Consider the following 27565-nt stretch of genomic DNA (forward strand, 5'->3'; position numbering starts at 1 on the left):
CCTTCCTTCCTTCCTTCCTTCCTTCCTTCCTTCCTTCCTTCCTTCCTATTTTTCCTGATGATTTAGCTCTTTAGGTTTTTTCCTCTTTTTTTTTTTTTTTTTTTTTTTTTTGATGGTGGGTAAGGCATAAGACAAGCAGAGATACAGTAAAAAGAGCTTCTCCTTTTGGTTGTAGCTCGAGATCTCTTTATCTGTAATATGAAAATGTACATCTTAAGACTGAAAAATATTTGAGTTCTTCAGGGGCAGTAATTTGAATTTTATTTATGCTGATTTTTGTTCCTAATTTTTCTGAGCGTGCAGTGCTTCTCAGTTCTGCTTCTCAGTTCTTTCATGTGCAACATTAATATATTCTGTATAGACTTCAAAGGATCTATGACATTTTTGACAACTTATGAGGTATTTCCTGAACTGTATAGACATATTTATTTCAATGACCTCTTTATCTTCATATATTTTTGCATATGTACATAATATATTGTTGTATTCCTCCTGACAGTTTATTGTAAGAAACGCTTATTTCATATTTTCATATTTATTTTGATGAAAGGTATTATTATTTTTTTCTTCTTATGAAGAAAAATATAAGAAATAATAAAGAAGATAAATTTTAATATTGCCTTTAAGGAAGAGAACACTAGATAGATTCTGAGGATTAAAGAGGTTTTGAAATTCTTTAGTTTTAGTGTTACATGCAAACAGATATATAGAAGGTATTCTAGCTACAAAATTTCTACCATTGTGCTTAGTTTGTCTAAAGGAATTTTAATGCTGTATTTTAACTACAGAATGTAAAATGTGGACTTGCGGATAAAATATTTATTTGAAATATATCCTGCTTCTGAAGCTAACACAGTAAATTCATTTTTAAACAGAGTGTATGTTAAAAATTACCATTCTTAAATCTTGCAGATTAGCAAAACAGTATTGGTAGGCTTGTGACAAAGTCAAGACAGTCATTCATAAACTTGTTTATACGCATCTGAAACCAGGGAAAATATGCAGACGAGAAAATATAATTATATCCTGCTGAAAAATGAAAGATGAGAACTGCCTCCATTTAGTCATCTATATATATATGTAGATTAATACGTACTGACATAAGCAAATTCTAAAATAGAAAATGTGATGGCTACTGTATTTCGTTCAATTGTTTTTTGTTTGTTTGTTTGTTTGTTTGTTTTTTGATATACCTTAAGGTCTGCTTGATCTTGTAAGAGCTTCCAATATGAAATGACAAATGACAAACTTTTCTTCAGAAATGCATGTTTATGATTATGTGATACTGAAAAAAATGATGTAACTAAAGTAAACATCAGATTGTAGTCTTTTTGAAACCCATTATTAGTTCTGGTATGTAGTATTCTCAAGAGATACTGCAGAAATAGTGAACAATAATACTGGAATTTCTAACACATCATTGTATAATTGATGTTGTAGTACGCATAGCACTGTAATAAAAATGGCAGTAGGAATGAGTAGTACTGTGTGTTTTACTTCAATTTTATCTCTCTTTCTCTTTGCATGTATATATTATATATATATATCTTTTATTTAGTGTTGCTGTTAAATACATGATATTTGTAACATATATGTACATGGTAATCCTGTAAGCCTGAGTCTAAAAAGACCATATCTATATTTCATATATAACGTCCCTCTCTCAAACTTAGCTATCCAGCAATATACCAAAAGTTATTTCATGGGAAAATTATCAAATTTAATTTTAATCATTTGAAATCATAGAATTCTCAAATGGTTTGGTTTGGTTTGGAATGGACGTTTAGAGAGAGATCATCTCATTCCATGGGCATGGAGACCTCCCAGCAGGCCAAGTTGACCAAAGCTGCATCGAATCCAGCCTTGAATACTTCCAGGGATGGGGTATCCATAGCTTCTCCCTGCAACCTGTTCCAGTGCCCCACCACTCTCATTGTGAAGAATTTCTTCCTAATATCTAATCTAAATCTACCCTCTTTTAGTTCAAAACCACTATTCCTTGTCCTATCAATACAATCCCTGATAAAGAAACATTCTCTACTTATACATTATACAAATCTTATCATGTCGAAATTCTGAATGACGACGTGGTTTTTTTTAGATTCATAATACTCAAAAAAACAACAGTGGAGTTTAAGTATGAAGAAGTGAATATTAAAGAAAATTAGGTATTATCCCTTGTCTTAATAGGATCAATTCAGAGATTTAAAATGTGTTATGAAATACTTATCAGGCACATTAAAGATGTTTAATGAGAAAAAAATAAAATAAAAATAAAAATGTAAGCCTTACCTATTAAAATTAGCAAGGCATGTACAGGAGGGTGTAATAATATTGACCCAGGAGCCAAAAGTGATTGAACTCCATAGGACATCACATTGCTATCTTACCTCTTTAAAATTTCTTTGTATCCTGAGAAAAGTGTTTTTCACAGTGAGGTGTAGGGTTTTTGTTTTATTTGTTTGTTTGTTTGTTTCTCTTTTGTTAGTGTTTGGATGGTTGCTTTTTTAAGTAATCTCACTTCACTTTGACAAATACTTGGATCAAAGCTTGTATTGTTGTAACATATATTTAACCCTATATATATTGCCCCTGAAGAAAGCCTCAAAGTTAAAATTAGTATATTTTAAGCATGGTTAGAGTACTTTTCCTTTTGCATAATAAGGGAATTAAAAGACTTTTCTCATGATACAGAACATGTATTTAGCTTTTCAGAAATTTCCTCCTATAGTATTTCTAAAATACAGCTAGGTCAGAATAAGTCATGATTCAAATCCACCCACCCTTCCTTGTGACCGAGATTTCATCTTACAGTTTTGGTATTCCATTAATTTAAAATGATGAACATCTAGTGATTCCTTACTTTCCTTTTTTTTTTTTTTTTTTTTTTATTATTACTTTTTATTGCTGTAAAATATTTATTCTCATTTTTTGGGACTATTTTTTCATTAAACGGGTTTCCCTCATCTGACACAAATCTCAGAATTCTGTAATTCTTCCAGTCAACTCTTGCAGTCTTTACAAATATAGTTACAGCATTTATTATTTAGCAGTTCTTCAGCATAGTAGCCAATTTTAATGAGAAATTCAATGTTATTGAGTTTTAGAATCTACTAAACTTTCTCATTTAATTTTTTAAGTTAATATCACTGTGAACATTTAGTATGATCATTTCCATAAAAGCCATTGCAGTCAGCTCACTTCACTATTTTTGATTGCTTCTAGAATTAAGTTTGCTACACAGCAGTTTAGATATACCCATAATGCTGCTGGATATATGATTTGATCACATTTATGTATAGCCAGGCTAATTTACATACAGTTTGATGGCTGCAGTGTAGATGCTGCAGCACAGTATTAACACAAACTAATGCACAAATATGAATTCATGTTCCCTTCCGGGCTTGGATAGGCCATGATGAAAATCCATGTTACACTTTCACTCTTCTTACTATCAAATGAGATAAATATGAGTGAGTTTTGCTTATTGGTACTGAAAATCACACATTTTGTCAGAGGTGTCGACTAGATCTAGAGCACACAAGGGAAAAAAATAGTTGCTAATTAATATATATGAAATGAATTATAATTGCTTAAATGTCATTTCCATAATGTGTTGGAGAATTTCTTAAGGAATATCCTTCAGTCTGTGGAAACTTTGACCCAAGACCAATTATGCAGCCACTGCTACGCTGTATCAGTTTTGAGTCTAATTTTTGCCTCTTTTTCTTTTTCCTTCTTTTCCTTGCATTCTGTTCTATATACCACTTATCTCTAATTTGCTGACCTACACTAATCTACCTTTTTTTACGTAGGTATTTCAAGAACTAGACTATCTGCATTCAGTACTTTATGTAAAGTATACAAAGTATAAAGTTCTTGAAATACTTACTTTTAGGTATTTCTTCTCACTTGTTATTCTGTATTTTATTTTGTACTTCATGGGAAGGTTTACTTGAGCACCATTTTTATACAATTTGTAAATTGGTTTACATTTAGGAGATCAATCTCACCTTTTACTCCCAAGTCATTTTTCTACAGTCATGGCACCAGCTTCCTCATCTGGAGGAATGGGGCAAAGGGATATCTTATTGTATTTTTTATCTACTTATATGTACATCCAGACTGTTTAATTAGCATACTTATGACTGACTGGAGAAATACAGATTTCTGCTCCTTAAATGGACTGATCGGAACTTGGCTTCTTCTTCTCTGCTACTTTGTGAAATTAAAAAACTACTTTCACTCATACATACTCAAATGCTAAAAAATTGCATTCTAGTGTAATTTTTATAGACACTAATGCAAATGTATAGAAAGCATAGCAAAAAGTAACTCACATCTGTTTTTTTTTGCCTCCACATTGGAAGCTAAGGGCCTATTATTATTATTATTATTATTATTATTATTTACTGTATAAATATCTTTGACGTTACCTTCCCAGCAAAACTCCTCTTTACTGGGGTCTTTTATGGATGCTTTCTCAGCTTAAAGTACATAATGTTATTCGCACTCATTTTCATCATCATTTATAGACATTTCATAGACTTAACATTCACAGACAATGCCAAGGCACTAGATCTTATTCTATTTTATTCTATTCATGCTTCTCCATTGATTTTAAGGAGACTGGACTAAGCAATAAGGTTAAATATGAACATCATGCTTTTTGCCTTATCTATTCCAACATAGTTCCTTCCTTACAAAACAAAATATTTCAAACTAAATATGATCAGTACAATGTCAATATTTTTCCTTCATAGATCATCAGGAAAGTAAATTCTGAATTGGAAAATATTTGTCTATTTTCATGTATCTTTAAAAGAACCATTCTTTGACTTTTCACATCATACATAGTATTGTAGGAATTCCATTTTCATGATTAAAAAATAAAGTCAGGTTCCGTTATGCTTCTACGACACTCGGTGGTAATTATTAATTTATTTAAAGTATTTTGCATACATATTGGTCACAAATGTTGATCGTTATTTTCTTGTCTCTCTCAGCAATGTCATAATCCAGGGCTGATTTTGGAAACCATTGCACTAATTCATGATAAGTAAATAACTTGAGAATTTCTCTCTCATTTTTTCCCCATAACCCAATTTGTTTTATGTTTACTCATCTTATCAGAGAGACTGTCTGTACTGTAAACAAGTAAAGCACTTAGGTGATCATGATTACTTCTAGTCAATGCATGGTAGTGAATATTATCTATCACATTACATTATCTGAACAAAACTCAGAAAATTATTTTACTATGGAACTATATTTCTCACCCAAATTCTAATGGCATTCCACATTTTTACTTTTTAATCCAGCAGTTGTGAATAGTTTTAAGCTTGTTATTTATTATGAAAAAAAATATATATATTCTTAAAACAGTTCTTTAGGAAAGAGGTTCATATGTTTGATACCTTAAGTGTAATAACAATAATGCTGATAACAAAGAAAAAACAAACAAACAAACAAACAAACAAAAACATGAAAACTAATTCTTTGGTATTTGTAGGAAGATATTTTGCATCATGTTGATATATGAATTGATTTGCATACTTACATGCTTAAAGTAGTTTATATCTAAAGGTGCAAAAAGGTTTGCTAAATTATACTTTGTAAATACAAAGCAGATATATTTTATGGAAGTGACATTCTCAGATATGGCAAAACTATATAGTAACTTTTAAGAAAACTGTATTTACATTTCATGCTGGTACCTGTGGGCTTAAAAGAGTGAAGAGTAGCCTACAGTGTGGAAAAAGGATTGAAAAGTGGATGAAGATGAAAAAAATAAATAAAAGCAGAAAACAATCATTTATGATACATTACTGGCAACCAACAGAAATTACTCAGTGAATATTCTCGGAAGCTTGTACTAAGTGCCTCAAACAATAAATTACTTAAACGTTCCAAATTAACCCAAACTTGTATGGATTTTACATAAGGATAAGTTTTTACCTACCAACTCCAGACATCTCCGGAATGCTGGCGGTGTACATGTTCTTGGTGAATTTTGGTTCATTGTCATTAATATCGTGGATTTTAATGATAAATTCAGACTCTGGCTCCACTTGTCTTCCAGTCTTTCTGTCTATAGCCTTGGCACGTAGCACATACAGGGACTTTTCTTCTCTGTCCAATTTCTTTGCAGCATGAATATCTCCTGTATTTTCATCTATAATGAACAGACTGCCAGCCCCATCTCCTGTTAATATGTATTTTAAATTTCCATCTCCTTTATCTTGGTCAGTGTGTAGCTTCAGGGAGGTAGAAAAGAAGAATTCTATAAATATATGTATTGTTATTACAGACCAAATCATTCAGCATATATGAATAAGTCTGTACAATCTTGACTGTAATTGGGGTCAGCAGTGGTTATCTTCTGTTTCACTGTTGAAAAAATTACAAATTTGAGACTCAGTCATACACAAAAAAATATCTCTAAACAAATTTGTAAAGACATGAGGGGATGTAGAGATACAGAGTAGAAGATATGGAATAGTATTCAAAATTACTGTAAAACAAAAAATATTTCTTTCAATAACCTGTCCAGAAACTGATAGAAGACTGATTTTTGAAGATGACATGGGGTGTAAAAATCTCCCAAGTTTCTATTTGCAAAACATAGCCTCTTTTCCCTTTTATTCAATGTTGATAATGAACCCAGTTGTCCTGTAACAAGGGAGAAGGATTTGGGTCTTAAGGATTACAGCTTTTGAACTTATATCACTTATAAAATCACTTATAAATCACTTATAAATGTTCTGATTTAAACATCTTGTGTGTTAACCCCCCCACACTTAAAAAAAAAAAAAAAAAAAAAAAAAAAAAAAAAAAATCTCACCTCAGTTAATTACTTCCTTCCTTCTAGTCCTCTCCACATGGAAGGAATAATTCTCAAAAACACTAGGAGGTAAATTTTCAAAGCATTGAGTGGGGTTTAACAGCCTTTTTCCTAATACACTTCTCCATAAGAGTTCAAAACTGTATCTCCGTGAACTTAGAGGCACTGATTCATTGACATATAATGCCATTATGAAAAAGTGCTTAAAAACATCCAAAGCAAGGCATTGAAGCTGACCCAGGCAGTAGAAGTTCTTATAGAATACTCCTTTCTTGAATTCTACTTCTATAATTTAATTTAGTGGGGCACAATTCCCTTTTATCTGTGTTCTATTTTCCTCAGATATATGTTTACTGTCACATTTGGCCACAGCTCAGTGACCTGAGTGTTTTTTAAATATGGACAGAAATAATCTCAACTCAGTACTTCTTTGTTTTCCCTGAATAGAACGATATGGTATATCAACCACCTGAAAAAATATTGTTGAGAGTCAATGAAGGTTTTACTCTAGTTTGTTATGAAAGCCAGAATAGTTACTTTATGCCAATTTTTTCCTCGTTTCTCTGTTTCTGTCAGTGCTTATCCCTATGTTTCATAACTGAGCCATTGCATCTTTCTATTACTCCACCTGTATGAAGGGTGATAGTGGTGGATTTTGTTAAATTCTTTCACTTTGATTTTTTTCCTCTGATTTTACACTGCAGCCTAAAGCTATTCACCATATGTGATCTGATTATTCTTATGTTAGAAATAAGATTATCGGATGACTATCTGAACAATTTTAGCACTTACTGTATTCAGTGTACATCTGTATTAAACCTCTATGAAGACTCTTAAGGATTAAATAAAGTGGGTTGAAAGAATTTAATAAAATGTACATACAGCACTCAAAACAAAACAAAACAAAACAAAACAAAACAAAACAAAGCAAAACAAAAAAAGGCATAGGGTCTGAGGAATTAATAAAAAAACCAGCTCACTGGTAACTTGCCAGCTCTACAGATAATACAGAGAAAGCAAATTTAACAACTGTACATTGACACAGAATTTGGAGCATTATGTAATTAATCTGCAGAGTTCAATAAAGTATTTGATTATGATACATACTTGCATTTCCAAGAAAAAAAAAAAAAAAAAAAAAAAAGATTTATTTGCATATCAAGTATATACAATATAAATATATATAGTGTATTTCTTTGGGTCAGATGATTTTGTCTTGTGCTACACAGCACACTTTTCTGTTCACTAGGAAAGAGTGCACTTTCATTCTCGTTGAGTTATTCCTCTCCATGTGGCATAAATATAGCTTTCACCTTGAGGTAGAATCTTTTTCAGGTAGATTCTTCTTAAAATATGCCAAGTAACTATCAGATCTTAGGACTGAAAAGTAATGCCTGAATGTAGTTTTCTCATGAAGACAGGTCACCTTCCTTCTCAGTCTTAAAAACATTCAAATGCTTGCTACAAAGTCCTGTGCTGTTATGTGGCTCCTTAACACACTCAGCCATCCAGGGGAGCAGCCAAAAGAGCTGGGGTTGGGGTCTCAGAGAGAAATCCTATGGATCAGAAGGTAAATCTCCTAGCAGTAACATCAGATGAGAAGGCAGCATGAGAGAGTGAGAGGAAGGATGGGGGTTGAATTAATGGTGTTGAGGCCTCAGTAAAGCTAACGTCCTTTCTTAATGCTACTGAAACATTAGTTTCTAGTGCTGACGTCAGTCAGACATAAGTTCTTAAAAGCTGAGTACACATTCCGTTTTCTTACATTTACAAAGCTATTTTCCTTGTATTTTTGAAATAATTTCTGTCATTCTGTCCAGGATTGTTTATTTATTTATTTATTGGGGGGGGGGGGAGGGGGGAGGTATTATTTCCCCTACACATGTATATATTCCAACATACAGTTATTAATTTACATTTCTTTGACTAGTTTATTGTTATGTGGTTTAAACTTGACTCTGGTTCACAAGTATTATCTCCATAGTAGCCTGTGTAGCAGACTGCAAGGGAAGAGACAACTGTCAAGAGTCCTGGTGTTTAATTGCAAGTAGTGCTGTGCAGGGGAGGAATGTAATTTTTTCAGAGAACTAGAAGTTTCCCACTTTTAAAGATAAGCAATCATTACTGAAACAAAATATCACGTGGTTTTGAACTAAGAAATGAAAGAAAAAAGGGATGGAGTGGAATGAGATTTTTGTATTGTTTGTTTTGTTTTAGAACAGAAAACAAAATTATCCATTTATCCATATATCAGAAATAATAAGTACATAATATATATTTTATTTTTTATTAGAAATTATATCTGGAATATTATTTTAATATTATTTTATTTTGTTTTATTTTATTTTATTTTATAGTAATAACATAATTCATATTTGAAGACCTGTTAAATGCTTCCCCCAGGCAACTCTGGTATCTAAAGAATCTTTCAGGGAGTATAAAGTGTCCTTAAATTCAGCATTTTCCTTAGCAAGATTCCAAATTTTGCTATTTGCATTTTTTTTTATTATTATTATTATTCCTACAGACTCTTTCTAGACTTGGAGAGCTGTTCATCAGCTGAAAACAGATCATATATACTAAAAGACACATACAGATGGGTAGCAGAGATCCAGGATGTGAATGTAAATAGTATTAGCTTGCCAATCTCATTTTGATTGCTCATATGAACAACTCTGCTGGTGATATAAGGTCAATGACCTCTTGCAATGGGGCAATGATGAGCAAGTAGTGAGGTCACTGATCTTTTCTACACTAACAAGTGGTTCTGGAAAAATATCACATCTGTCCACTGCTGTTCCTTTATCCTGTCAATCTACTATGCATGGGTCCTCAGAGAATAGGTTAATTTCTTTTATCTCTCTTTTCAGACTACCCACAAAGATGGCAGGTAGCTCAAATTGTGACAGCTATTTTAACCTCCCTTTTTATCTCATGTTTCTACCAAATGATAAATAGGATTTTCAGACATGGTGAATTTGGGAATAGAATGTGATTTCCTCGCAACAAAGAATTCCATATCCTACTGCCCACTTCCTGTTAGTAAGATCACTTCAAGTACAGTTGCAAACTACGACTTATTCCACATGTAAAGATTTATAATTCCTATGAATGTTATGGTTTGTATTTAGCATTTGATAACCTTCATTGGTCTGTGATTTAAATTTGCAACATTACAATTCGTGGGGAAAAAAATATATATATATATTTCTATATTAGAAAAAAAAAAAAAAAGTGACACATTATCCATTACCTTATAGGAATAAAATACTAGTTGTGTAAAACATAATAATCACACTATTCCCTCACTATAATAAATTCATGTAAATACAAAATACTACTTTTTAGTTTATGAAACAAAGTAGCTTCACATAAGATTGTAGAAGTTCATGCAAAATAAGAGTAGCGAGGGATACAGTAATAAAAACATGCTGCAACTTATTTTTGACCAGTTTCTATTGTGTTTCTTTGTGACTATGATTTTTTAAAATTTTATATATTTGTAATATAAAATAAGTTATCAGCTTTAAAAGTTTATTTGTCCTACAGAAAGCCTACTGAAAAATCACCTACAGAAAATCAAAATCAAAAATATGTTTTAATGTTTACAAAGTACTGTGCCTTTTATTCACTAAAATGAAGGAACAAGAACAGGATACTTTTCTAAATCCTTTTGCCAGATTTAGTAAATAGCATTAAATGCAAAATACTTCTTCTTCCTCTTGTTATTATTATTATTAAACCATTTATGTATCTAAGGGAGGATCACTTGTCCAATCTAGATAAACATTCCGCATGCTTTTAATTTGAAGTAATTTTTCACTGCCATGGTTTCCCTGTTTTCCAGATCCAGCAGGTCTGGGGAGGTCCATCAGTTACTAGGAGCAGAAAGTCACACCTGTTGAAATATTTATTGTTTTTGTTGTTGTTTTATTCTGCAAGTTCTTATTTCTCTATTTGGGGTGGGGTAGGTTAGCAAGCAAGTTCTGTGTAGGTAGAAAACAAAGCTGTCAAATGTGTCCTTTCTCATATTATAAACTGTTCATTCTACAAACTCTGCAAGGAGCTAGCAGGTCAGAGGAGAACCATGAAATACTTCGATAAAGGAAAAATATAATAATAATAATAATAATAACAATAACAATAAAATCCAGCAACAACAACAACAAAACAGATATTAGATTACTCGGTATATAGTGACCACACTGATAACAACAACATATCCATTCCATTCAATATACAGAATGGAGTCACCTGAAACATTTTGGAATGAAGACGTAACTTAGAAGATGCACTGCTGAGTATCTTTATTTCTTGTTTTTTCTTTTGCACTTATTTCTTTTTCTGTAGTGTGGCTGGCTAAATACATTGTCAACACAAATTCTCCTGAGAATAATCAGAGAAAAAACATAGGTAATGGTTATGATAACTACTTATTTCTGTAACAATGTATGTATTATAAATATGAGTATATTTATAAATGTACTCTTAATCTTTTATTTATTTATTTATTTCCCATAGGAAAAGTTGGCATCTCAACTGTCTATCCAGTTCTGCAAAACTGATTTTTTTTTTGCGTGATGTGATGATTAAGATCGTGATTTTCCCAAAATAATCTTGACATAAATTTACATGGGTCCATGTTACTGGGATTTGCAATAAGTAAATGAGTAGAAGAACAACAAATTATCTTTAGAGGTGTGTAGCATAATTTTATTTCTTTGAAATGAAATACCTTTCTCCTTTGGCTTACATTTCACTTTCATGCAGCACTCAGTATATGGTAGTTTTATGCATATCGGCAAATGGTAGTTTTAACACATACCTTCCTGCTTTCAGGAAGTATTTTGTTTCTTATGCCAAACTGAAACTCCTTTCAAACCAATGTCATTACACACAGTACAAAAGATATTGGTATGCTTTGGAGGGAAAAGCAATTTCATAGAATCAATTTCAAGAATTGGTATGGAATGGTAAAAGGGAAAGTACAAAGCAAAAAAAAAAGATTGTTGTCTTAGAAAAGAGAACAACATTTAAAAGCTCTTGACTGTTTCTTGTTAATTCAATTTTAGTTCACTAAATTTTGTGTAAACTCTGTGGCTGGTTTGGTTCTCATTTCCTTGTAATAGAAAGTAAATCTTTTCAAGTTAGGCAGACATAATCAATGTAAGACAATGGAAGAGGGGAGAATCAATGGGCACAGTTAACAAATTATATAGTGTTATGAATGAATTTACCCCATTCAGGAAAACAAACAAACAAACAAATAAACAAAAACAAGCTGTTGTTGTAGATGAAAAGGAGAAAAAAAGAGCAAGGCGAGCTACTTATGACTAGCAAGATTGTTATGAATGGAGTGCAGACCTTTATTTAGTTACCTAAATTCAGAAAGAAGTTGTAATCTCTCCTCTGGAGAGGAATGAGGGGAAAGTAAGGACAAAGACACCTCCAGGAGAGGGTAGATCCATGCTTACATTGTGGCAGGACTGTACTAATGTTTACAATGTAGATGGTCTGCAGTTTTCCTCTGTATCCTAGAAACTTAGAATCCTAGAATGTTTTGGAATGGCAGAGATCTTGAAGTTGGACCATCCACTTCCAATCCCCCTGCCATGGGTGGGGACAAATTCCACCAGACAAGGTTGCTCAAAACCCCATCCAACCTGACCTTGAACACTTCCAGGGATGGGGTATCCACAGCTTCTCTGGGCAACCTGAGACCTCACTACCTTCACAGTAAAGAACTTATTCTAATATATCTAATCTAAATAGATATATTTAGTTCAGTTTAGCCTTCCAACCTCTTTTATTTTAAAGCCATTATTCCCTGTCCTATCACTACACTCCCTGACAAAGTGTCCCTCTTCTTTCTTACAGGCTCCCTTTAGGAGGGACCTGGAAGGCTGCAATGAGGTCTCCCTGGAACCTTCTCTTCTCCAGGCTGAACAACCCCAGCTTCCTCAGCCTGTCTTCATGGAAGTGCTCCAGCCTTTTGATCATTCTTGTGGCCCTTCTCTGAACTCACTCTATCAGGTTCATGTCCGACTCTTGCACTCCGTGCCCCAGAGCTGAATGCAGTACTCCAGGTAGCATCTCAGGAGAGCAAAGTAGAGAGGGAGAATCACATCCCTCAACCTGCTGGCAATGCTTCTTTTGATGCAGCCAGGGTACAGTTGGCTTTCTAGGCTGAAAGCACACATTGCCAGCTCATATTGAGCTTTTCATCAACCAACATCCCCAGGTCCTTCCCCTCAGAGCTCTCAATAAAAGGTATAGAAAACCAAAAATTGTATACTGCAGTTTCTTTGCCTCCACTGTCTTCACCCATGCAGTTTTCTCCAGTAGAGGAACCTGATATTCCACAATATCACTATTTGTTTAGTAGAGAGTATGATAATATGTTACTTCCTTTCTTAAGTGAAGATACATATTGGGTGATTACTGTCATCAAATTGACACTTTTTCGTGTCACTAATTTGGTAAATTTTGTATTAGTGGGAGAAGAAGCTCACACTAATTTCCACATTGTTGTGGAGAAACTATTACCTGAACACAAGCAAACCTCTTCAAGGATATGTCCAAGATGCAGGAATCTATGGGGATGCAATCACAAATAGAATGCAGATGTACTTGCAAGAAACGTAGGGTGAAACTACAAAATTTATAATTCAGAAATCTTTTTTTTTTTTTTTTTCTCGGATGTGTGATAAGCTGAGTGCGTAGATAGGCAGGAGATTGATATCTGACCTGGCAGACAAGTGAATTCCTGGACAGGCCCAGGCCCAAATGCCTGAATCTTCAAATTCTCTAACTTTCTGATTGCAGGCTAGAAAGAGCTCCAAAACTGTTTTTACTTGCCCTCCACAGACCAGGACAGGGAGGAATTGGAGGAATATGCAAACCCAAGCCTTTTCTTTGTGTGAGGAAGCAGTGTTGACTCCCACAGAATAGATATAGTTATAGCACATTAGCTTTCTTCCTGTGTTCAGTGCCAATATCATTGCCTTGTATTTTTTTCAATATTTTGTGTATTTTGTGTTCCTTCTTATTTGCTATTCACTGTTTTATAAGTAGGAGGTTCTTTGAACAAAAATCCTATAAATTTCATTAGAAAATTGTAATATCCTTACAGTATTTTTAGATTCATCCTGTAGAATTATGAAGCAATTTTTATAAATTCCGTAAAAGTGCTATGATAATCAAAAAACTCAACTCCATTTCACATACAATAGTTGCATGAAGTCATTTCAAAGGAGCTTACTCTACTGCAATCTTTGTTACATCTTTGTACCTTCACTAATAAAGTTAAATTGCATTTATATCTGCACAAAGTGTTGAAATTGCTTATGGTAATTTTGTGTATGTTCAGTATGTATTTTTGATGATTGAAGCAGTAGCATACTGCATTCTCTTCGTTAATCTTGGATGGAACTGAGTTTTGTTAAAATGTGTATTATTCAAAGGTGTTTCTTAAAGGAGGACATTAGGTGTTCTTGCTGTTTTGTTTTCTTCCAACTGCTGGAGGCATAAAAATATAAATTTAAAGTGTAAATGTTGCTGGTTAGTTTGGTTTGAGGCTATCACAAGTCAGCAGGGGAAACTTGGAACCTATAAAAGACAAAGATTTTTTCACTGTGAAACTGAAAGCTGACCCAAGAGTTACATTGATATTGTCTTTTCATACCAAATAGATTTCTGTTTAAGGTTTTGCTGAACCATAGCACAGCTGTCCGAACACATCTCTGTTTGTTTTATATTTCATGTTGTACTGGGTGTGGCTGGGATGTTAACTTTCCCTGCAGCAGCCCATACAGTGCTGCGCTCTGCACTTGTAGCTAGAGCAGCAGTGGTATCACACCGGTGTTGTGTCTGCTGCCAAGAAGTGCTGGCACAGCATCAGGACTTTCTCTAACCCTCCTAGGGGGTGGGCAAAAAAAGTGAGAAAGAAACATCACCAGGGCAGCTGACCTAAACCAACCAAAGGGATATTCTATACCATATGATGTCACACTCAGCAATAAAAGGTGGAAAGAGGAAGAAAAGGGGAGGGGTGGGCTCTTGTTGGAAAAACATCTGTCCTCCTCCCGAACACCGGCTACATGCATTGAGGCCCTGCTTCAAGGACATGGTCAAGCATCACTCATTTGTGGGAAGTAGAGAGTAATTTCTTTCCTGTGAACTTCCACATAGCCTTTACTTGTTTTGTTTTGTTATTCCCTTTCCCCCCTCCCTCTTCCCCTTTCCTTTTTTTCTCTTTAGTTGAATTAATTAAAAATAATATTACATTTTTTTTATTATTTTTTTCTTTAATTAAATTATCGTTATCTCAACCCGTGAGTTGTTTTTTCCTTTACTTCTTCCCCTCCTCATCTGAGGAGGGGGAGTGAGAGAGCGGTTGTGGTGTTCAGCTGCCCAGAATGATAAAACCACCACACATATACATGGAAACATTTCTTCCCCCCAAAGCACTGTATATTCAGTCTCTTAGTTCCTAGTCCAGTTTTTCTTTCCACATGCCAGTCACAATTTTATCTTTGCTACTGAGTCTTCTCCTTGAGTTTACATTTCATAATTTTTTTTTATTTATTTTTTTTTAATGCAAAATACTCATTCCATGTATAACTTTAGTCTGAAAATCTTTTCCATAAAATTAACATAATGTAGCAGTTTGTCAGCTAGGAAATACTGTGTTTTGTCTGTAATATATCCAGACTGACTCTAGAAAATATATAGGGAAATCACATTATTCTACGCATTGCATAAACAAACAAGTGGCAAAGTGTTGTATTTAATATTATTATTTCAAATATTATTATGTCTTCTTAAATGTGAAAGCAATAACCATAAGCAATAAGAAGGGACAGGAAAGCATAAACTGTTAAGATATGTCCAAAGTAGGACGTCACATAATGACCCTTTCAAAAAGGAAAGAAAACGAAGTTTCTGTACTTGTAAGGTTCTTCAGGCATCTTGTAAGACAATCTCTAGCCAAAGTTTATGGGCTGAGGGAAGTAACACAGGAAAATACAGCCTCACATGTATTTTAATTTAACAGAACCACTCACCTATATTTATCAGGTTTCTATTCATATATGGTGATTGTATGACGCTATTTATTGTGAAGCTATGGCATAGAAAATACTGAGTTTTCCAAGACAGCCCAATATGTATTGAAGCACATACTAATTTCACCCCAGTAGTCTTGACTGTAATTATCACTCTAATATTACTCCAAGTCAAGAAGTTGATGTATATGGAGGTGGTAAAGAACACAGCAGTTAAGGAGGAGGATAGATGAGTATTAAAAATAAAATAGAACAAAATAAAACAAAATGAAATTCATACAAAAATTGCAAGAATTGTACTTGAAATAAAAAATTATACCACCTCTGCCAATGCCAAAATCTTCCCTAAAATATGCTGAGTGCTAGTGACAGGTAGGCTATTACCCAGTACCCTAATTATATGATTTCAGATCACCTTGTGAGGTATATAGCAGCTGGGATACAGCACCAACAGCAATATTCTCCTTCACTCTTCAAATATTCTCCTTCATTAGCATTTTAAATAATTAAAAATTCTAAAGACATCTTAATAACTGCAGTTGTTCTTCAGTTTGGATTGCAGTAGCAGTATCTGCATTGGCCTAATTTTCTATTCTTGTGTGTTTAATCAAAGTTTTACGTATATGCTAAATGGCAATGTATTTACCTGACATGAATTTGTGACATCCGCACAAACTTCTTAATTAAACAACCTAACTCTGTGTGTGATGGTAACCTAAGTGACTGTATATTAAACAAGGCAAATGACATTTACTTTTCTTATCTTCTGTTTTCCAGCATCTGGTTCCTGTGTTCTGCTGTCTATTGTTACAAATTCTCTAGAGAATCATTTTGTGAAAAATACTGCACAGCTGCAGGTGACGATTTTGGCTTAGTGAGTAGGGGTAAATCTGGTTTTCATTTAGGAAGGGTTGAATAGAATTCTTAGTAGCCTTTCGGTGCTGCTGATACAAACAAAATATGGGGAAATTAATTCCCTCCACCCCCACCTCCTCGCCACACCTGGGGGCTGGCATACTGGAAATCAGAACTGCTTTCTCAAGTGTCTCCCTCCCCTGCATAAATCCTACATTTCCTGTACCCTATATGGTAAGCTGGTAAGTTGTAGGCAAATCTGAAAAAGTGGATATATTCTTATTTCTGTATAATGAATTGGATTTCAGAGCACATGGAATTTGCATTTTTGTTCAATTCTTCAAATCAACAGATGACCTGTAAGTTTTCAGCGTGATTAAAGAAAAAAAAAAATCCCTTTTTTTTTTTTTTTTTTTTTTTCTTTTTTAGTGGTTTGCCACATATTGTCATTTGGCTGTTCCAAAAGATGAGATACAGATTTACAGTAAATTACTGTAGTCATCAATTATGTCCACAGATCAGAAATTATCACATTACAACTCAACATCAAGTGCTGTCACTTTAATCAGCTGTTGGTAAATCCATCATTATTTTAAAGACTTCACAATAAGACAGGATATTTTTCTCATATATATATATATATTTTCTAACCAGAAACTTCTGGGTGAAATGTTTCAGTACGTGTGATGTTTTGCAGTTCCAGAGGCACAAAAAATGCATGTTACTTCCAAAAGATGAGCACAGAGGCACTCAGAAATAAAAGCTCTAGCACTGAAAGCAGTATGAATTTGTCATATGTATAAATTGTCCTTTGTCTTCAGAAGAACTAATTGATCCAAACTTGCCTCTGCACTAATAAGCACATAAGAAATACTGTACTAGGTGAGACCTACAGTCCCTCTATGCAAGTACTCTATCTCAGTGGCAATTGGAGATGCTGGTTTAGGAGATCATACAAACCTGTCCACCGCAATTTTTCCTTCTTTCACATCCACAGTTGGTACAACTGTCTGATTAGGGAGGTTAGAGGGACAAGGAGTAGTTGGAAGATGCAGATAGCTGTGAGGTGTCTTTTTGGTTGTGTTTTACAAATCCAATGTCCCCGAACTTGTATATTTATCCTTTGCCCTAACAGCATAAGTGCTGTGATGATTAAGTTTCTGATTGTGGATCATCCACAACAACCTGGAGACAGCATCAATAACATTTTTTGTTTGTTTGTTTGTTTTTTGTTTGTTTGTTTGTTTTAACTGTTTTTAATCACAAATTTGTGTGTGTATAAATTTGTATATATAGGTAGATGTCTATAGGTATATTTATATATGTAGGTAGATGTCTACAGAACAAGACTGAATATTTTTCAGAAAGTCATATAGCACAAAGCAAGAAAAATGGAATAAGATGTTGAGATGTGATGCTGTGTGATCAAATAGCATTTTTTGGTCTAAAATCTGTAAACAGTCTTCCAGGCTGGCAGCACCAAACAAACAGAACCAGACTGTAGGCCAATTGACTTGAAACAGATCCAAAAAAGTGCATTCTTCCTAAGCTCTTCATATATTTTTTTTTCAGAGATAGTCAAAATATTTGAAGTTATTTACTCTCCTTAAAATATATTCACGCTTACATGAATGCACTTCAAACCTGAAAGAGTGATGATTTTGTGTTCCATGCTTATTGATTCATAGTCAGTTCTCTACAAAAAGCTTCAAATTGCAATAAAAAATACATTTTTCCTAAGTTCCTCCTGTTGTTGGCAGAGTTAACTGAACAACAAAAACAGGCTGAAATTAATTTAAGGTACTACACTGTTTCTCTATTCTGCAGGCTGTGTTGGAAATGCAAATTGCCACACTCACCAAAGGGTACTCAGTGAAAGTATATTGTACAATTATCATCCATCTTTTGCATTTCTCAGTCTGAATGTAGTTCCCCTAGCCCACCCTGATCCAAGACACACATATGTTTGCCTAGCTATAGGTAAAATCTGAGGTACAGATTCTCAAAGGTGGGTATGTCAGGGAGTAAGAACCGAAATCAGCAGGGGACATAATAAGCACCAAGTCTTGACTCTATTGTGAGATGCAGCTTCCCAAGTGTAGCTACTGTTTCAGGAAGAGTATCCTGAAGAAAACAGTAATTAGGAAAGAAAAATTAATAGTTTGGTGAGAATATAGGGTCAGTTTTTTGCTATTCCTTAGTTGTAACTGACTTAGTATTTACTGCAGTTTGCATTATCTGTTTTTAGAGTTCATTTTAATCTTGTTTCAAAATACCATATTTGGAAGGTGTTTCCTATAACAATGGCAAGGAGAGGGTGGTGGCTGAAATAGTTACCAAAACAACTTCATTATTTTCCTAGCGAGAGTGAGCCTGGCACCATGCCTTTTAAAGACGGCCTGAGACAGGCTTTCAGGTTCAGCCTAAACCACAGGCTGATTGTACCTGTCTGATTAAGCATGAAGACTGTGGTTTAGTGGAAAGCCAGAGTAAGGCTGCCTGGGGCTTCTAATGAAAACTATACAAAAGACAAGCAGGGGATAGGGCAGCCAAAGCACAAGGCTGAAACCAAGCAGAAAGCCCTGCAGACCAACAGTGCCACTTCACAAAGGGTATGTTTAATTTAATAGCTGAATCTGCAATCTGGAACAGATGAGATGAGATAAATATGGAAACATTAGACAATGCAGAAGCTCTTGGGCTTTTGGGGTGTTTTTTATTTTTTATTTTATTTCGGTTTTGGTTTGGTTTTCTTTATTTTTTAGAGTCTCAGAGGAAATATTAATGAAAAGGAAACCCATCAGGGTGTGCACAGGTTAATGTCAATCTAACAGCATGGCTAATCAAAGTGTTTACATCTGGTTAAAGCAGATAAAATTATTAAAGTAACTGCAAATTTCATATTAACTTCATGGAAAAAAAAAAAAAAAAAAAAGGATTTTGAGGGGAAATGGAGACTTCAATACTGACTGTATCCTGAAGTAAAATGTTGATCATTGTCTTGATGACCATGTCTCATGTTGAGACAGGCTTTGAGACAGAACTTGTGATTCTGCTAGTATTCAGAAGGAGGGGTCGAGGTGCTTTTTTTTTTTTTTTTTTGACACTGCATATGTGCTGTTATTTCTTCCTTGATTTTCTCTTCAAATAAGCAAAAAAGTAAGCCCTGCCAATGTGCTGATTTTTTTTCCCTGTGCAATGACATTTCAGTTCTTTCTCTAACAGTTCTCATTGACTGGCTCTGTGACCTCAAATAACTGTTTCAAATCTGATGCAGTTTATTCCTCAGATAAATATATATGATTTAATTTTCTACTTCACCATAGGTGTGTTTAATAAACATAAAACACCTTGAACTATTTTGTTGAAAGGTACTTACACAAATGTAAAATATTAACAATAATCGTTAATAATAATAATTTTTATTTTATCCTTGTCTAAAACATCTAAATCAATACTTTCTTTTTCTTGAAAACATATACATATATATATATAAATATTCCCCCCAAAACAAACAAACAAACAAAATGTAAAATTATTTTGGAGTGTGGGGTTTTGTTTTTTTTTCACATTGAAGTTGAACCAGATTTAGCCATCTCTACAATGAAAGTTAGGCACAGTAGCTCTAATAGAATGAAAACAGAGCAGGTCATTTTTGTTCCTTTCCATTACCAGTATTTATGAAGGGCTGAAGAATTTCTTCTGGAATAGATTCAGACTTTGCCTTTCATGCCTTTTTGCGTGTAATTCTAAATCTTTCATATGAAATGGGAACCAGACTGTGACCTCTTCTACTTCACAATTACTAGCCTGTACAGGGACAAATATATTTTCATGTTCTGTGAAACTCATAGTGACAGTGAAAAAAAATATTAGTGATTTATTCTGCTTTCTTACGTCCCCACTTCCATTTACTTTAGTGAATGTATATAAACACTAGGTTGTGTGCGAAATGTCTTTTTATATGAATGTTATTGTCCACACCCTTTGTTTATATCTACTTAAAATCTGTTTAAAATATCTAACCATGTAATTTTTTCTTTAATTTTAGATATTTGTGTTACAGAGAATTTTTTTTCAATTTTTGATTTAAAGGTTCTTTAGTTTCAGCATTTCAATGTCATATGCTGCAGTCGTAGAATGACAAGGTAAGCAAATGCTTTCTATATTTTACTTTTTATTTGTTAATTCAGTCCTATCAGTCAAGTACCTGATCCAATTATGTTTGAAGGTTTAATGCTCTTTTACCTCTCAGTATATGACAGTGTTTATCCATCACAAATGCTTATTAAAAAGAAAAATATGCTTACTTTCAGAATCCCTTTAAGAACTACCAGAAAAGCACCATTTTTAAAGCTCATGTCAATACAAGCAACATTTTAAAGAGTTTGGTATAATGTTAATGATACCTAAGCTGCAAAGAAGTTGTAAACCAGAACTTTCTTATAAGAATTAAATTAATTCTCGGTATAAAGAAAGTATATATATTTTCTGCTCTTAATAATAAGGGCTTTAAACTAGGTTGGACGGGGGTAGGGAGGGGAGCTAAAAGTGACAGAGAAGGGCTGGGGGAAGTTGTCACTACTGTCACTGTTGAAGACAGGGAAAAACCTCTGAGATCTCCCATAGGACTGGCTGAGGGCTCCTCAGAGAAGGAAGCATTCCCGATGCCCTGTCTGGTTTCTTCTTCTTGCATCCCCCCAGGGGTAACTGCACCTGCTGCTTCCCTAAAGTGCCTGTAAACCAATGCATGGAGCATGGGAAATAAACAGGATGAGCTTGAGATCTATGTTCGGTCACGGGGCCATGATCTCGTTGCGATCACTGAGACGTGGTGGGACAGCTCGCATGACTGGAATGCTGTCATGGAGGGCTATGTTCTCTTTAGGAAAGACAGGCTGGGGAAGCGTGGGGGTGGGGTTGCCCTATATGTGAGGGAGCAATTAGAGTGTACCCAGCTCCACCTGGGGGGGGGGTGAAGGACAAGTGGAGAGCTTGTGGTTGAGAATTAAGGGGTGGGCTGGTATGGGGGACACAGTGGTGGCAGTCTACTACAGGTCACCAGATCAGGAGGAGGAGGTCGATGAGGCCTTCTACGAGCAGCTGCTAGTAGCCTCACGGTCATGAGCGCTTGTCCTCATGTGGGACTTCAATTACCCAGACATCTGCTGGGTAAGCAACTCGGCCAGGCACATGCAGTCCAAACGGTTCCTACAAAGCGTTGAGGATAATTTTCTGATGCAGGTGGTGGAGGAGCCGACGAGGCAGGGGGTACTCCTGGACCTTGTTCTTACCAACAGGGATGGCCTTGTTAGGGATGTGAAGGCTGGGGGCAGCCTGGGATGCAGCGACCATGAGATGGTGGAGTTCCAGATGGAACTAGGCAGAGGAAGTAAGGCTAAAAGCAGGATTGCTACCCTGGACTTTCAAAGAGCCAACTTCTACCTCTTCTGGGATGCTTGGGAGTATCTCATGGTCTAGGTTGCTAGAAGGCAAGGGTGCTTGTGAGAGCTGGGCTACATTTAAGCAGCACTTCTTCCATGCTCAGGATCGGTGCATCCCAAAGAATAGGAAATCGGGGAAGGGGGACAGGAAACCTGTGTGGATGAGCAAGGAGCTCATCGATAGGATCAAAAGGAAGAGAAAGGTCTATGAAATGTGGAAAAGGGCCTGTCCTCTTGGGAGGAGTTGTTGTCAGGGCCTGCAGGGACACAATGAGGAAGGCTAAAGCCCACCTAGAGATGAGGCTTGCCAAAGAGGTAAAGGATAATGAGAGGTTTTTTTCAAGTATGTAAACAGCAAGAGGAAGACTAGGGATAATGTAGGTCCCTTGCTGAACGAAGGGGGGGTACTGGTCACAGAAGACATCGAGAAGGCAGAGGTACTGAATGCTTTCTTTGCTTCAGTCTTTGCTTCAAGGACACTCCCTCGGGACTCCTCACCTGTGGCAATAGGACAAAGGGTCTGGCAAATGGAGGGCTCCCCCCTGGTGGACGTGAGAGTGGTTCGGGAGCGTCTGAGTGGGCTCAACGCACACAAATCCATGGGTCCCAATGGGATGCATCTGCGTGTGCTAAGGGAGCTGGCAGATGTGATCGCCGAACCGCTCTCTATCATCTTTGAAAGGTCCTGGAGAATGGATGAGGTGCCTGAAGACTGGAGGATAGCCAATGTCACTCCAGTCTTCAAGAAGGGCAGGAAGGAGGATCCGAGAAACTACAGGCCAGTCAGTCTCACCTCTGTCCCTGGAAAGGTGTTGGAGCAGCTTGTTCTGGATGCCATCTCCAAGCAATTGGAAGAGAAGAATGTTATGAGGAGTAGTCAGCATGGATTCACCAAGGGGAAGTCATGCTCGACCAACCTCATTGCCTTCTATGATGGCATCACCAGCTGGGTAGATGGGAGGAAAGCGGTGGATGTCATCTACCTTAACTTTAGCAAGGCTTTCGATACTGTCTCCCATGACATCCTGCTAGCAAAGTTGAGAAAGTGTGGGATAGATGAGTGGACAGTAAGGTGGGTTGAGAACTGACTCACTGGCTGAGGTCAGAGGGTGGTGATCGGCAGAGCAGTCCGGCTGGAGGCCTGTGACTAGCGATGTTCCCCAGGGGTTGGTGCTGGGTCCGGTCTTGTTCAACATCTTCATCAATGACCTTGATGTGGGAATAATGTCTACCCTCAGCAAGTACACCGACGACACAAAGCTGGGAGGAGCAGCTAACACACCAGAAAGCTGTGCTGCCATTCAGCGAGACCTGGACCGGCTGGAGAGATGGGCAGGAAGAAACCAAATGAGGTTTAATAAGAGCAAGTGTAGAGTCTTGCACCTGGGAAGGAAAAACCGGAAGTATCAGTACAGGCTGGGGGATGACCTGCTGGAGAGGAGCTCTGTGGAGAAGGACCTGGGGGTCCTGGTGGACGACAGGTTGACCATGAGCCAGCAGGGTGCCCTGGTGGCCAAGAGGGCTAATGGGATCCTGGTGTTCATTAAGATGAGCGTGGCCAGCAGGTTAAGGGAGGTGATCCTCCCCCTCTGCTCTGCCCTGGTCAGGCCTCACCTAGAGTACTGTGTCCAATTCTGGTCTCCCCGGTACAAAAAAGACAGGGACCTCCTGGAAAGAGTGCAGCAGAGGGCCACAAAGATGATACGGGGCCTGGAGCATCTTCCCTATGAAGAAAGGCTGAGAGACCTGGGTCCGTTCAGCCTGGAGAAGAGAAGACTGAGAGGGGATCTTATCAATGTGTACAAATATCTGAGGGGTAGGAGACAGAAGGATGTAGCTAACCTCTTTTCAGTGGTTTGTGGGGATAGGAGAAGGGGCAACGGCCGCAAAATAGAACACAGGAAGTTCCGCACCAACATGTGAAAGAACTTCTTCACGGTGAGAGTGACAGAGCACTGGAACAGGCTGCCTAGAGATGTTGTGGAGTCTTCTTCTCTGGAGATATTCAAGGCCCGTCTGGATGCCTACCTGGGCAGCCTGCTCTGAGGAACGTGCTTTTCCGGGGGGTTGGACCCGATGATCTTTCGAGGTCCCTTCCAACCCCTACAGTTCTGTGATTCTGTGATTCTGTGATAAATATGTAGCAAAAACTAAAAGCTCCCATAGCAAAAATGGCTACAGAAAATGCCAACAATTAGAAATCTTAAGTTAGATAAATGCATTTTATTCTTGTTTGTATAGAAATGTAACAATATCCCACTTAACACGTCCTTGTTTGTCATGTTTATGAATTAGGAAAAGTAAAAGCAATAATTTATATCACAAATTCAAGCATCAAGGTATCTATATTTGGTTTTGTTGTGTTCTGCCTTTTAATAATGTGCCTTCATATTTTATTCAACCCAAGCAAACAAACAAAACAACATAAGAACAACAAGAACCAAACAGAAAAGAGATTTTCAGCTGAGTTAACTGACCATAGATTGATGGAGAGAACAGATATTACGTTATTGTGCTTATGTTGTTTCGGTGATACATAAAGGATTCGACCACAGTTACACATTTCTGCAACTGACAAGAAATCACAGTATCCTCTTCTGATTGATACCCAGCATAGTGTTAAATTGACTGATTACTTTAGCTATGCTAACGTATTTTTCAGTTTCTAGAAGGCTGAAATGTGTGATGATTCCTGCAATGGACAGGAATTGATGTATCAGATGCACACAAGAAGAAAAGCCTTGCTGTTCTGACAGTTGCTTGTTGACAGCTCCTCTGTTTGTCTTCGAGGTGACTATACATAGACCTTTTCCCGACAGACAAGATGTTGCACAATACCACCATCTGATGCAGCCAAATTGCCCTTTCTAAGTAGTCACATATTGATTTGCTCTGGTGGGTTTTACACTTTTTATAACTAGACTGGCAGAGAGCAGTAAACCACAACTTAGACAAAACACTTCCCCTTTCAAAATCACTCCTGTAATGTAATCCATGCAATAAATAAAGAGAACCATAAGTATCTTGTGGAATACATTTTCCTCGCCCTCCCACTAATTTATTTATTTATTTATTCTATTTATTCTATTTATTTATTTATTTATTATTTTTTCACAGTAAATGATTGCCTGATAACAGGTAATGATAGGTCTGCAGATTACTGCTAGTCTAAACTTCTCTTCCCACTGGCTTAAAGCTGCAAAGCTAGGAAATCCAGACTGTGAAGGTGTAATAAGATGCTAAGGTTATTCTACAAATAACAGTTACCTGTTTTGGCAGGTCCATGAGCCAGCTGGAGCTCTGAATCAGACCTGTGTATCAGGTCTTTTAACATAAGAATCTTGCCAAGACCAAGAGGCTTTTAAGCTTAGAAAAGCCATTTTTTATGAAAATGAAAAAAAAAATCACAACTGAAAGTTACTTCTGGAGATGGAAGAGAACTCAATTCTCCGTGTCCACAAATCTTTTTATCTTTTTCTAAAAAAAACTTTTAACTTCCAGCCTTGGTTTTTGTTAGCTTGACAACAACCTCAACCCAGCAAAGTCTATAGAAGGGGAAGATTCTACCCTGTGGGCACTAGACTACCTGTTTCTGTTGTCCTGGCCCACCTCACAAGTGCTCTGAGTGCACCAGGAGGATAGATGTTGTGGTTGAGCAAAGAGCATTGTAAAATAAGAGTCCACAGAGTAGTCTTTGTTGCTATACTGGGCACAAGGTGAGTGCAGTTTTTAAGGGAGAAATTTTACACATCAGAAGGAGCATAGAGGGAAGAAGGAAGGGAAAAGAGGAATTATTATTGTTTTGCCTTTATTGTACCATCTTGTTTTGTCTTTGGCTTTAAAAGTAACTGGGTAGTTTGCTGGATAATTGAGTTTATGCTAGGGGTGAAGCGTTAATTAGCCTTGTCAAATTTGAGGGAAAAGGAGAAGAAGGGAGAGGAGAGAAGTGGAGGAAAACAGGGATTTCCTAAAGAGGTAATCCATGGAATCCTCCTGCCTTCAGGCAGGATCAGTGTGGAGTTTCTGACATCCGTTTAATAATCTGTTCTGAAAACCTCCAGTACAGAGATACTCCCATCCTGTTGGCTGATATTTCCCCAATGTTTTACTATATTTACTATATGTACCATAAAAGAAAGCTTTCCTGATGTTGAATATAACACCTTCATAACATGAGCCCATTTTTTTTTTTCCTTGAACACAACAAGAACAATATTTTTTTTTTCAGCAGTCCTTTATGTGTTTGAAAAAATGGAGGTGAGATTTCATGACAGTTGCTCGATCTGTGCAAACAATGCCAGCTCACTATTATTATTCCTGTGTTTGAAGACTTTGACCATTCCATTTGATTTCAGAAATAAATCTTTATTTTGTGGAATGCGATGTCCAAATTTGATTGAAAAATTCTTGTTTAGGCCTATCATTATAATCTAACATTGCTGATATTTCTACTTCAACTGTCTATACTTGGATTGTGCATTATGGGTTTAGATCTCTTCAAATGTTTTTGAAACTTCAATTAAAAATGTATTTAGGTTGTCAAAAATGAGCAGCTATAATTTATCTAGAATAAAACAGTCTTACTGTTTTTGGAAATGTGTTATCTGTCTTTTACCACTTTCTTCCCTGCCATTCCAACCTTCTTTTTAAAAGCAGCCATGACATTTTTGAAAATTTAAATACTTTTTGACAAAAATATTTTTTTCTCATACCAATTTTATGTTGGAAACCTCTGGAAATTTTGTTATTTTTAAGTGAGGAAAGCTATGACTTTTCATTTGCATTTGTAGTTAAGTTGTGTATATATTTGGAGACAGGGATTTCTTGCATGTCTTTTTTGTTTGTTTGTTTGTTTCCTTTAAATTTTTCTTTCTTGGTTTTCTTATTTCCATTTTACTCTTATTTTGGGGATTCAGCTGACTAGAGATATGGCTGCTTGTATCTAGATCAAATGTTTGTTGAAAAAAAAGAGGAGATAAGATAATACCCATGTCATTTTTATTTTGACTTTTTTTTTTTAACCAAACTTTTTTTTTTTTTTTTTTTTTTTTTTTCTGCCCCTACCACTTTTTTCCTTCCTGTTTTGTTACATTGTTATTTCTTCAGTATTCATTCAAAGATCAGGAGAAAACTGGGATCTGAGAGAGGAAAGTGAATTCAAGAGAAAAAGATTTCACTAAATCTTCTTTTATTTAATATTAAAATATGGTTTAGTTTTGTTTTATTTTAAAAGCAGAGTTGTTAATTATTTATTAAATGTCTGTAATTAAATTTTCTTCAAATATCTATTTTAAATGATGACTTTGTGACTGACCACATCTATTGCAAAGAAGCTGAATTTATGTTAACACAAAGGG

At 35.8% G+C, this 27565-nt stretch overlaps 1 protein-coding gene across 3 annotated transcripts in view; it reads right to left on the reverse strand.

Moving 5' to 3' along the window:
- Window positions 1–27565, reverse strand: part of CDH9 (cadherin 9) — a 101491-nt gene that overhangs the window by 37766 nt on the left and 36160 nt on the right. For 2 of the 3 annotated variants that reach the window (XM_035318095.1, XM_035318094.1), the window contains exon 3: window positions 5963–6257. The exons of the other annotated variant lie outside the window; for it this stretch is intronic. In XM_035318095.1, the coding sequence (XP_035173986.1) occupies window positions 5963–6257 (295 nt within the window). The remainder of the gene's footprint in view (window positions 1–5962; window positions 6258–27565) is intronic. 3 annotated transcript variants of the gene reach the window in all.

This window comes from Oxyura jamaicensis, chromosome 2 (genome assembly GCF_011077185.1).
Source record: "Oxyura jamaicensis isolate SHBP4307 breed ruddy duck chromosome 2, BPBGC_Ojam_1.0, whole genome shotgun sequence".
Lineage (NCBI taxonomy): Eukaryota > Metazoa > Chordata > Aves > Anseriformes > Anatidae > Oxyura > Oxyura jamaicensis.